Source organism: Xiphias gladius, chromosome 2 (assembly GCF_016859285.1).
Source record: "Xiphias gladius isolate SHS-SW01 ecotype Sanya breed wild chromosome 2, ASM1685928v1, whole genome shotgun sequence".
NCBI lineage: Eukaryota > Metazoa > Chordata > Actinopteri > Istiophoriformes > Xiphiidae > Xiphias > Xiphias gladius.
In genome coordinates this window covers 16,700,536-16,712,301 of record NC_053401.1, presented here as the reverse complement: position 1 = coordinate 16,712,301, position 11,766 = coordinate 16,700,536, and the positions used below count along the sequence as shown (strand labels likewise).

The window sequence follows — 11,766 nt, the reverse complement described above, 5'->3', positions numbered from 1 at the left end:
CACATTTGTAATTGTACATGTCAACATGTTATTGATAAAATGTTTTAATTATCAAGTTTACATTTTTTAATAAGATGTTTCTATATGTTTATGGTCCAGATCATCTGCAGCCTTTTTTTTCTTCTAGAAATAAGTGGTCATGCTATCTGACCAGTCAAATGGGGTTTTCACAGCCTACCAGTCCAAACATTATAAATGATGTTAAAACATTAGAACAAGATTAATTTAGCCATTACTAAAGCCATTAGTTAACTTATAAACCCCTTATAATGGTTGCCTTATTAGAAAATGGTACCCTTTTCTCTCTTAAAGTAAAAGTGAGCCTGTTGGTCACTATGTCTGCGCAACGGTTAACACTAGAAATGTGTGTCTGATTCTGAAGCTTAATCTGCTTTGCTTGCTAACACCAACAGTAATGATAAGTAAAGATAATCCCTTTTAAGCTTATGAAGCAGATCATAAATGTGTCAAAAAAGATTTTGGGTGTAGTAACTATGGAAGAGAGCTAAGGTATATCATGATCCTGGTACTGGACTTCAGTCATCATAAAAAGTATGTTTAAAAATAAAAAGTATGACGTTTTCAGACTCAATACCCACGGTGCTTTAGATTATTGAAGGCTGTACTGGATTTTACTGGATCATTATCTTTTATTTTTATATTCTGACTAATGATGTCTGGTTATTGAACATACAGTATATTAAAGCATCAGCATGCTCATTGGACATAGCTATGAACCACAGACACAGAGCTGTTGATGTTCATCCTCTCATCACACATCAGGCCAATCCTCAGTCACCAAATCACTGAGTATATACTGGTGTGTGTGTGCTTGTATAATGTGTTTTCTGTGTATGTAACATGTTTGTTTGTGTGTGTGTGTGTGTGTGTGTGTGTGTGTGTGTGTGTGTGTGTGTGTGTGTGTGTGTGTGTACGTGTGTGTGTGTGTGTTTCTACATGAGTGACTCCAGGCTCTCTGCAATGTTGGCCTGCCCCAGTGGTACAGATCCATTTGTTTCTGGGCTCTGCAGGGCTCTCTGGTCCTCTTGGCTGCTCACCAGACTGAGCACAGCTCGGTACAGAAACTGGTACTGCTCCTGTGGTGGACAGAACACAGCTTTGAAGCTGCACCTGCCACATTCTTACATTCTTATGTCAAAATACACCTTACCAGCTACTTCTTTCTAAAACTATTTTCATAACATGAGGAATTTTTCTAAACTTGAAAATTGGTAAATATGGCTGAAAATAACCTAATTTTTACTTTAAAGTTCACAAAAGTGATGACAAATAGAAATCAGCATTAAGAGTAGTATGTGTGTGTGTGTGTGCGTGTGTGTGTGTGTGTGTGTGTGTGTGTGTGTGTGTGTGTGTGTGTGTGTGTGTGTGTGTGTGTGTGTGTGTGTTTGTCAGCACTTACAATATCATTAAAGACCCCAGGCCTCATGAGGTTGGTAATCCGTGCCACCTGGTATATGTCTACAGCTCCCTCCTCCTCTAGCTGGCTGGACAGGGTGGTGAGAGCACAGAGCAGCCCTGATGTAGCACCTCCCAAGCTAAGCACACATACACACACAACCAAATACAGAAAAATACAGCAAAACATGGTGGTTAAGGGTCAGAAAATTTACTCTCCTGAAGAAAGAACAAACTGTAAAATGAGTGAATGATCCTGTCTGTGTTGTACTCACAGATCATGTACGACTGTTGGTCCCTCTGTGTGTCTGCTGTGCTCTCTAACTGTGTTAACCAGATCAAAACAGTTCCTGATCGGACTGTCTGAGTTTGGCCAGCAGGGGGTGCTGTACTGACGAACCTCCACCATATAATTGTTCTAGATGGATGCAGAGAAAGACAGAAAGGAGGGATTAAGATGTGATACAGAGATAGCGCAGTGTTTGAATGACTGTAAGTTTCTATATAGTATATGGAAAATATGCTCTGTGTGTCTGTGTTACCTGTGAAGACTCCACTATAAAGTCTTGCACCAAAACTCTCTCATCATTGGACAGACACACATGCTCCTCCCCCAAGTATGAAACACTGAAATCCTCAAAGCTCATTGGTTGGTCTTTACTGGGCCAGTAGACACAACACTCCCCCTCTTCACTCTGACATAAACAACAAAATATGTGGGAGGGTGTGTGTTTATATACAGTCATGTTATAAGTACTATATTGAGCATATGTGTGTGTTCATGTGTGTATGAGTGTTATACCTGAGAGTGTTTGTCTGACAGACAAACAACTGTGTGTGTGTTATGTTCCCAGATCATTCTCCAAAAATCAGCCACTGTGCTGCTAAGAGGAGTCTGGCTCACAATAAACTCTTTACTGTGGTGATGTCCCTGTCAAAACATGAGCAGCATCAAACTACCACCAATTATTTTGTTGATGTATTAAAAACAGCAAAAGTGCCCATTAATAAAATGGTAATAACGAAGCAATTGCCAGTTGGCTCACCATGACATAAGAGGCGTTGATGTAGCCTGTGGAGTTTGTTTCTGAAGCAGTCAGACAAACTCTTGATCTCTCCACTATACAAAAACACAAAGACATGAATTAGCAATAGAACATCTAAAAAAGGGGAACCTTGCATAGTTTATGAGCCTCTTGTCCATGTTTGCCACACTGATAAGCCAACTAGTCACAGGGTCTTGCCTCTGAATCTACCACTGATTCTCCTACAAATAAAATTTTGAATTCATAAGCAATAAAATGCTCATTTGCTTAATTCACTACACTCAGAGTTTATAGCATTACTTGGTCTGGTATAAGCAGTAGGTTACAGTTGCTAATGTGAGCAAACTTTAGATTTAGGTGAGACTGTTTTATCAACTGTTGTTTGCAAGGTCAAGAATGAACTTGGACACACGGAACAGATGTTAGGCAGACTCTGCAACTTTTGTTATCACACTGATGGTTCCTTATCAGCTTGGCCAGATCAACCTACTACCAGTCCCTGGGGAAAACATGGGTTGCTTGGTCCCTATTAACCCCTGGTATGGAAGAATATTTCCTGGCTCCAAGTTTACTCTGTGGAAATTTGATTAAACAACAATTACTTTAGGAATATGTACGGTGTAAAGTCAATATCGCCTTTAATAACAAAGGCTGTAGAAAAAAGATTTTGACAGTGGCCTCAACAATCGGTAATAAAGCAGGACCCACCACAAATTACCACAAACCAACTGTGGTTTGAGGGATCCTGTAGTTGTCTGGGGCTCTAGGGCAGTTGCCCACTTCGCCCAGTTAGTAATCCAGCTCTGCTTACCAGGCATCAGAGCTCTGGCTCTGTTCCTCTCAGCGTTGCCATCTTTCAGAGCAGTGCTGTAGTCTGCGTGCTTCGCCTGACGCTGACTGATCAACTGAATCACAACAAAAAGAAACAGTCACAGTCATTTTATTCGGTGTGTACAGTTACATGAGAATAAAATGATCAAAAACCAAAGTGTTGGCTCAATGCCTGAAATATAAAGGTCAAATCATTAAGTTTACTTACAGAGGTTTATAAAATGTCGGGGAAAAAGCTGTTTACTATACTTTGAACTGTTTGTCCATGCGTGTTCTGCCTGATGCCCCAGGGGTCAGGAGGTCAGATACGTAAGTGTGGAGGAGGTCAGAGATCACCTTGGTGTCAGGGCTCAAGATGGCCTCCACCAGAGCATCATGGATGAACACGTACTGCTCCTACAGGAGAGAAACAAAAAGAGAAAGATACAGTGTGTTCTCAAAAAGGACCGAATGGACACTGAGAACACTGTCTGTGTGTGTGTGTGTGTGTGTGTGTGTGTGTGTGTGTGTGTGTGTGTGTGTGTGTGTGTGTGTGTGTGTGTGTGTGAGTGATTTTGTGTCAGTTCGCTTACTTCTGTCTGAACCAGGAAGTTCCTCTGAGTCCGGACATGTTTTAAGAAACCAAGAACATTCACCATCCCTTGATCCTGGATCTGCTGCAGCATGCTATCTATCACTATGTAGGTTCCTGTCCTTCCTACACCAGCACTGTGATCCGCACATTAAATGTCAAACACATAGAGTATATTTAGTACATAGCATATCTGAAATAGTAGCTCTCTTGTTGTCTTCAACATTAAAGAAGAATCTGTCACAACCTGCAGTGTACCAGAACAGGTCCCATCTCCTGTGTCCGGTTCCGGGTGGATGCTCTGATGAAGGACAGGACAGGCAGAGTGTATTCTGGGACACCCATGTCTGGCCACTGGGTGTAGTGGTAATGGAGGACTGTGTGTTCAACTCTCCTCTGAGATACCTGGAGGATCTGAGAAGGTGTTACTATGCGTCTTTGTGTATGTGTGTGTTTCTGCATATGTGGACACTATTTGTGGACACATTACCTAAAGTGTTTTACAGTGCCCACATTTTGACAGCACCTGTTGTCAGTTGATGTTTGTGTGTTTGATTTACCTTATTTGCGGTATCTCTGACAGTGAACATTCGCAATGTGTAGTATGCCAAGGTCTTGATGCTTTTCAAGGTCACCTGGTATGGACCGTATTCCTCCTGGTTCTCCTCCGGCCAGTACTGGTCACACTTTGTCTGTAGAAGGATAGAGAAGATAAAACAAAACACAAGAGCAGATGACCAATGGAGAGGTTTGAGAATTTAGAAGGTCGTTTTGTCCCTGTGAGGAACTGTTTGGAAAAAATAAAATATTTTATCTCTTTTCAGCAGTCAAAATTTTCAAGAAATTCTTTAGAGTGCTGTAGCTGACATAATTGATCCAAACCATAAGGTGGCAGTTATCCAACAATGCTTAGTTCTCCATACTAGCTCTGTCCATCCTGCTGGCTGATTATGAGATACTGATTTTCAAAATTTCTCAGCAAACATTTTAAAATTCAAGTGATGTTGATTTGAAGACCCATACTGACATTGAAAACTTAAAGCTGCAATGATTAATATTTTTATATTAACAATGGTTCAAATGATTGTGTAATCTGAAAGAAGCTGCTTGTAGAGACAAAACTGCAGAGAATTTGCTTGTACTGTATGTACATTTACCGTTTTGGTGTTATTGTTCCTGAAATTCTAATGTGCAAGTACTAATGCACCAGACAAATGCTCGTAGACAGACCTCTATGACTAGTTTCAATGTAGGTTTCATTCTATTTGTGTTTTGGAAACTGATTCTACCTGCCTAATATTAATTCAAGATAGCATTCACTTTAAAGTAAATCTGAGCATTTTGTTGTAGGTAATATGATATTAAAATATAAATGATAAAAAAAATAATATAAAAATATAATTGTCAAAATTTAGATTTCGATATTTACATATTTATTTTTACTATTTTTAACAAACTATTTTTCTACAAGCAGCACAAGATGAAAAAGCTCAAGTTTGGCTTCTACATGTCATCACAAAAGAAAGATGAATACTCAAATTGCCATATGTGTACATATAAGATAAGATGAAATTTTCCTGATCCCTCCGGTGATGTTGATTTTTGTGTCAGACTGGTGGTTGAGGCAGTAGCAGAATGACCTCCTACCCGTCCTTTCTCCTTGAGGTTGGTGATCATGATGATAATTCTAACATTCTGCTGCCAGATCATCCTCCAGAAGTCTTCCCTGCCTGCTCTGAGAGGCCCCTGAGCTGCGATGTATGCCCTTGTTTGCTCATAACCCTGCAGAGGAAACCACTATTTAGTCAAGAAAAGACTAGATATACTGAAATGTGTGAATACACACAGTAAAATTATAGGATCAGTTTAACAGACTACAAAAATTTACTTACATCAACAAAGTTAGCGTCGATGTAGCCCCCACATTTCCCATCTCTGTCCAAGCTGTTGCACAGCTTCACTCTACTGTGGTCATCTGGGAGAGGAAAAACACAAATCAGTATCATTGTTGGCTTGTACAATAACATGTTAATGTTGAACAGTGAACATACTGATCACTGACGTACAGGCCAGTATATTGATGTATCGGTTCTTGCTTTTGTTGTCGGGGTGATTGGAGCTGTCAGCGATGACGCCCATGTCCACTGTGCATGCTTGCACCTCCTGAAACACAACACAATATTCAGTACAACACAAATAGGAATTAGATTAATTGCTCAGAGGAAGCTAAACATGCTAATGAGCACAATGAGCACCTTGGAGCCACTAGAGTGAACATCAAATGTGGCTGTTTTTCTTCTGGACAGGTAAGTTTTTGCTATTTCTTTTTTTCTATCTTTTGTTAGTTTATAGCTGTCTATAATATTACAATATTACAATATGCTGGTTAAGCACTTATGAATGAATCTATCACTAGACATAAGAGGAGGAATTGCGTAAGGAATAATAAAAACAAGACGTTTATGAGAGAAACATAAATAATGACACAAGAGACTATGTGACCTCTGAAAACCTCATATTGACTGTAAATGGAAGGTCACACTACAGTTTTTTCATCATTAAAACCTTATCATGCAACAACAGACTTAGTGGAGTGCAGTTACATGGATGGTGGGATTATAATTATTATTTCCGTTTTATACATTTTTGGATTAACACTTAGAACTGCCACTTAGAAGGCTCCATGACTGACAAATATTTGAACTATCTCAGTTTGAAAATATGTCTATGAATAAGATATATATATATATATATATATATATATATATATATATATATATATATATATATATATATATAGCCCGAAACCTAGAGAAATAGGCATTTTTGGCAAACATTATAAAATTTACATTTAATATCACATCTGAAAAACAGATGGTGCAGTCTACAAATGGACAAAAGAGGGTCAACTGAGGATCAGATAAGGAAGATTTCATTTCAAACAAAACTAAAGTTTTCCACAGTTGTAAAAAAGAAAACAGCACCTCTGCAAGTGAAGAGGGGTGATACTGTAGGTGTCTTACCTCATAAGATTCTTTGACAATCTAATGGAGGGTGGTGAGGATGCAGAAAGCACGACGATGGGGTTGGAGGTGGTGAAAGGAGAGTGGAAAAGGGGACAAGAGGACAGACAGACATACAGACAGACAGACAGTCAGACAGACAAAGAGTCAGTGCAGGTACAGGAATATGGGGTTCAGATACACACAGAGAGGCATTGCTAAGCGGGAAATTTGATTTTCCCATCTCATTTGTGGACTTAGCCAAGCCCTATTATTCTACACTGTGAAATATTAAAGCATCATTTTGATCGTGCAGATGCCTAAAAGGCTTACATCTGTCTATAAATCAAGGCTATGATCTGCCCACATGGTCCTTCAATTTCACTTTTTTTTCTAAATGAAAATTAAGATTGATGTAAAATGTAGGTTTGTAACTGCAGCTACAGAAAAGGCAAAAAACATTGTAACAAAATGGGAGAAAACACACAAATACATTGGCAATTACATGGGAGAAAAATACTTCAGTTAATCCTATCTGTGTGTCTTACTCAAGAGGTTCATGCTAGGAAACAGAGGTGATTAACGCCATGCAGATGTACCTGTTGGTTGAAACTAACCCACAAACTGTTCTCAAACAGGTAACCAACACTTAGATATCAATTCTCCAAAAGGCATTGATAAAATCTTGTTTCACATTTAATATAAGCAGAGATGGAAGTTTCAACCAGCCTGAAAGCTTGTTACAAGTATCTGATCTAGGATCTGTACAGATTTGGGCATGTTCTGTCTATGTTTGTGTATTTGAATTTAGAGTTTGGAGTGAGAACCAAGCAGCATTGCCATGGTTAGCACCAAACACACTTACCACTTACACGTACCTTATACAGTATACTGTTGCATAACATGTTGTACATGGAAGTTACACATCAACACTGGTCTAAATTATATTCCTGTAAAGCATGGTGTTAATAGAGATATGGAAGAGCATTAGGGGGCTATGACAAATGAGGTACAGTCTACTAAGTGCTTCTTTTATCCTGGTTAAACCTTTGTCAGCAAAATCTAAAGAACTCCCCCAACAGAGCATCCATCTGCTATCTTTTACTGGAGGATTTTTTCAAAAACATCTTTTGGTTGTTTATGTTCCCCTTGTGAAAAAAAAATGCACACAGACATTTTGCTGAACCCAAATATTTATCATGAACATTCCACATACCTCAAACTCTTTGAAGAAGGTGTTGGTGGTATGGAGCTCCATGACATGTTTCACAAACTGCTTCACTGTCAGCGGCTCATGACTGTCTGCAATACAAGAGTGAACATTCAGCTGCTTAACACCACATTTAATATTGCAATGATAATTTAATAAAGTGTGTGTGTGTGTGTGTGTGTGTGTGTGTGTGTGTGTGTGTGTGTGTGTGTGTGTGTGTGTGTGTGTGTCTGTATTACCTGTGGCCAGCAGCAGGGGTGTAGGTGGAGCAGATGTGACTTTAGGTGATGCACTGTTATCTGGGTAGAAATTGGCCTGGAAACAGTTTCTTTGACACAAATAAGAATCTAAATTACTTACATGGGGAAAATTGATGCAGATAGATATTGACCTTTTGTGTTTGTGTGTTTGTGTACCTCCAGTAAATGAGTATGCCCACCAGTACCACCAGACAGAGGATGGTGAGAGTGGAGACAACAGCCAGAGGAACAACTGTCCTCTTTTCCTTCTCCACGCCTCCGACCAGCCCGACCTGAGACTCGTGGCTGCTGTTGCTGCCTTCTGAGAGAGAGAGGAGAGACAAAGACAAGAAAGATGGGGTGTGGTGGGTGAGAGACAGAGAGAAAAAGGGGAGAGAAAGAAAGGCAGTATGTGGGAGAGTCAGCGAGACAGATATAGAGGAGCAGGAAAAACAGGGAAGATATATAGCACTTTCAAAACAGTAGTAAAATGTTTTCCAGAAGAGAGAAAAGAGATACAAGAGATGAAAAAAGAGGCACGCATGACAAAATATTCTGAACATGTTTTTAACATTTTTAAGCGAATTTATGAACACAGCTATGATTTAGCTTTCCTCAATATTCCCAGATTAATTATCGGTCACACATTAAATCTGCATTAATTGGTTTTTGGTGACTCGAGTGCAGTAAAATTACCAATAAACATAACATTGACATATTATCCCTTTATTAAGCTGATATGGCAAACGTGTTAGCAAACAGTTAATGACACATCCATTTTTGATTGTAAATCCAATATTCTGTTCAATATTTTAGCTCTGTTTGGTCTCCAAATCCTCATGAGGGAAATATCTGTCTCTAACTACTAAATGCTCCACTGTGTGTAACCAGCTAGTTGATAAATTTGTCTGTGTAATTTTTGGTACGAGGCAGAAGAGTGTAGTTGCGAGCCGTAAAACCAAAAGAATGAGCTGAAAGATGCTAAAATGATCCAGCTGAGAGGAACTGCAGTAAGGTAATCTTTTTTTGTGGCTTCATCACTACAAGCGATCCCTTTTACGTTGCATAAAGTCATTTCATCTTCTGTTAGTATAAAAATATTGATTATTGCTGCTTTAAATGCTTATTTTTCAGCCAGCAATAACACTGTATACATAAATATACAAACTCTGTACTTAACATGATTTGTAACTGATATCAGGTTTGAATGGAAAAACAAAGATTGCCCCCCGACCCAATCTTTGTAGGTTAGGGCTTTAACTGTGTATGGAAAAATGTACAGTATGTGAGAAGGAAAAACTGGACTGCCATGTCCCATTTTATCACAGAAAGGCAGTGGTGAAAAAAAGCTGTACAGTGTGTAACATTTACCTTCCATTTGCTTCTCCATGGCCTTGTTCGCATCAGTCTGAGCAGAGAGACTAGACATCCCAACATAAGACCTCTTGCAGCATCAAACCACAACTCGTCCACACTTTAGAACTGCTGCAAACTATCTCCAATTGCACCTGCATCACTATACTATTTACTACCTCCTTCAATGTGCTGTTGACTTTCCATACCTATATTTCTTTTACCATCACCATCTCCCTCCCAGTTGTTTACGTGAATAGTTACCCCCAACAACTGGACTGTCAAGACTTTTGTTTTGATCCTCTTCATCATGTCCATCATCACCACCACTGCTATTTTCTTCACTGCTGCCAAAGAGTGGGAACTCTGCTTTAGGTTTATTTTGACTGACAGGCAGCTGGAGACCATCTCTTCTTCCAAATACGACTTCTTTGCCTTCGCCTTCCTTTTCAGCTATAGTTTTGATATCCTCTTTATCATCACTGACTTTCTTTCCTTTTCCTTTATCATCTTACCCTTGATCTGCACCACCCTCTTCAGAACCACTGACGTCCTCAGGCCAGCTAAAAACTCTAAAACTGGACTCAATTTAAGCTCCATTGCTGATCTCAGTGTATGCTGTCTTTCCTACTATAGTTTCACCTTTAGTTTATCTCTTTTTCTTTCACCATGTCACATCCTGCTGTGCTATTGAGCTGTTGGGCACTCTCCTCTGTTTCTCCATCCACTTTTCTCACTCCCTCATTCCCAATCTAATGTATTCCTTCTCTTCCTATCCTTTCTTATTCCATATGACTGCTAAATTATTTTCATAGCCTTATTTTCTTTCTTTTCTTCTTTCTTCTTCTTCTTCTCCAAATCTTTAGAATTAAAGAAAGATGTGACTGAACTGGAGCTGTTGTCGGCTTTATGTCTAGCTGTCCTGGTTTCCTCTTCATTGTTGGGACGTCGTAAGATGTTCAAACCATCTTGAATCCTACCGTCACTTTGAGAATGAGAAGTATTTGGGGGATTTCCAAACAGAGTTTGTTTTTGAAAATCTAATGGTACTCAAGTCATAATTTGGCAGTAGAGAAAAAAAGAGTGCACAGCGCTTAAGTGATCTTGAGAACCCAAAATGGTAGAAATCTGAGGGTGTTCTAAATCAATTTGTAGACGGACAATAGCGTACTCCTCAGAGGACTTATAATTATGATGAAAGTTAACACGACTCCTCTTATCTTCAGGAAGGGCAGGAGAAAGATGGAAACTGCTGGTGTATTCACTGATGGGGTTGAGTGATGGAGGCTCTGAACTGAATAAATCTCCTTTGGCAGAGAATCATCCTTCTTGGACAGAGACTGCGGGGTTTGCAGGGTAGACGATCACTCCATTAGAAGTGTTAGGAGAGTTTGTTAAGCCAGAGGAATGGTCAATGGTTGAGTCTTCAGACCTGGATGTGAGTGTATTTGCTACATTAAAAGTCAAAGTCTGGGAAAAATAAAACCTTTTCCAGGAGACCGAAACATCAAAATGTATCCTTTCAAAATATGTTTTTTATGCCAGGAAAGATAAAAGAAAAGGTAAGAACTTAATTCCCAGATATACAGTTTGACTGAAGTCAGGAAATTCAGATAGAAGTACAGAGTTTTTGGTCAACATCATTCCCACATCATACACAATGTGCAAGAAGAGAGCAAAGAAATGGAAGTTATTTGTTGTGTTTCTGAATGAAAAGATGTCATAAGTCAACTCGATGAAGACGCACAGATGAATGAATCTGGCATTCTTTAAAATAATTCAAAACAAAACAAAACAAAAAAACAAAAATAAATAAATAAATAACCACCAGTGTGTGGCCTTCAGCCACAGAAAAGAGAGCAGACCCAGAACAAAGAAACACAAGTTCCAGAGGTAGATGCTAATTACCAAGCTTTCAAGTAGATTAAGCAAAACCCGGAAAAATATGACCTCATGTGGAGTTGTAACATGCTGAAAGATTTGAAAAAGAGTCAAGCATATTTCATTTATGAACCAGTTAAGAAAATGAGGAAGCCGCTGATTATCAGTCTAATCATCATCAAAGCCAGCCTTGTTCTTTTCAACCACTATCATTACC

General features: G+C 39.1%; 1 protein-coding gene across 1 annotated transcript in view; it reads right to left on the bottom strand.

The window, feature by feature from the left end:
• Nucleotides 1-892: 892 nt before the first annotated feature.
• Nucleotides 893-11,766, bottom strand: part of ptprz1b (protein tyrosine phosphatase receptor type Z1b) — a 32,703-nt gene continuing 21,829 nt past the window's right edge. Inside the window, exons 15-32 of the mRNA XM_040153078.1 lie at nucleotides 8,493-8,637; nucleotides 8,316-8,404; nucleotides 8,083-8,168; nucleotides 6,888-6,908; nucleotides 5,931-6,027; nucleotides 5,757-5,839; nucleotides 5,512-5,646; nucleotides 4,425-4,556; nucleotides 4,112-4,269; nucleotides 3,866-4,001; nucleotides 3,543-3,689; nucleotides 3,274-3,367; nucleotides 2,463-2,536; nucleotides 2,219-2,347; nucleotides 1,959-2,111; nucleotides 1,692-1,834; nucleotides 1,421-1,556; nucleotides 893-1,097 (exon numbers count right to left, since the gene is read on the bottom strand). Of these exons, the coding sequence (XP_040009012.1) occupies nucleotides 954-1,097; nucleotides 1,421-1,556; nucleotides 1,692-1,834; nucleotides 1,959-2,111; nucleotides 2,219-2,347; nucleotides 2,463-2,536; nucleotides 3,274-3,367; nucleotides 3,543-3,689; nucleotides 3,866-4,001; nucleotides 4,112-4,269; nucleotides 4,425-4,556; nucleotides 5,512-5,646; nucleotides 5,757-5,839; nucleotides 5,931-6,027; nucleotides 6,888-6,908; nucleotides 8,083-8,168; nucleotides 8,316-8,404; nucleotides 8,493-8,637 (2,102 nt within the window). The 3' untranslated portion in view covers nucleotides 893-953. The remainder of the gene's footprint in view (nucleotides 1,098-1,420; nucleotides 1,557-1,691; nucleotides 1,835-1,958; nucleotides 2,112-2,218; nucleotides 2,348-2,462; nucleotides 2,537-3,273; nucleotides 3,368-3,542; nucleotides 3,690-3,865; nucleotides 4,002-4,111; nucleotides 4,270-4,424; nucleotides 4,557-5,511; nucleotides 5,647-5,756; nucleotides 5,840-5,930; nucleotides 6,028-6,887; nucleotides 6,909-8,082; nucleotides 8,169-8,315; nucleotides 8,405-8,492; nucleotides 8,638-11,766) is intronic.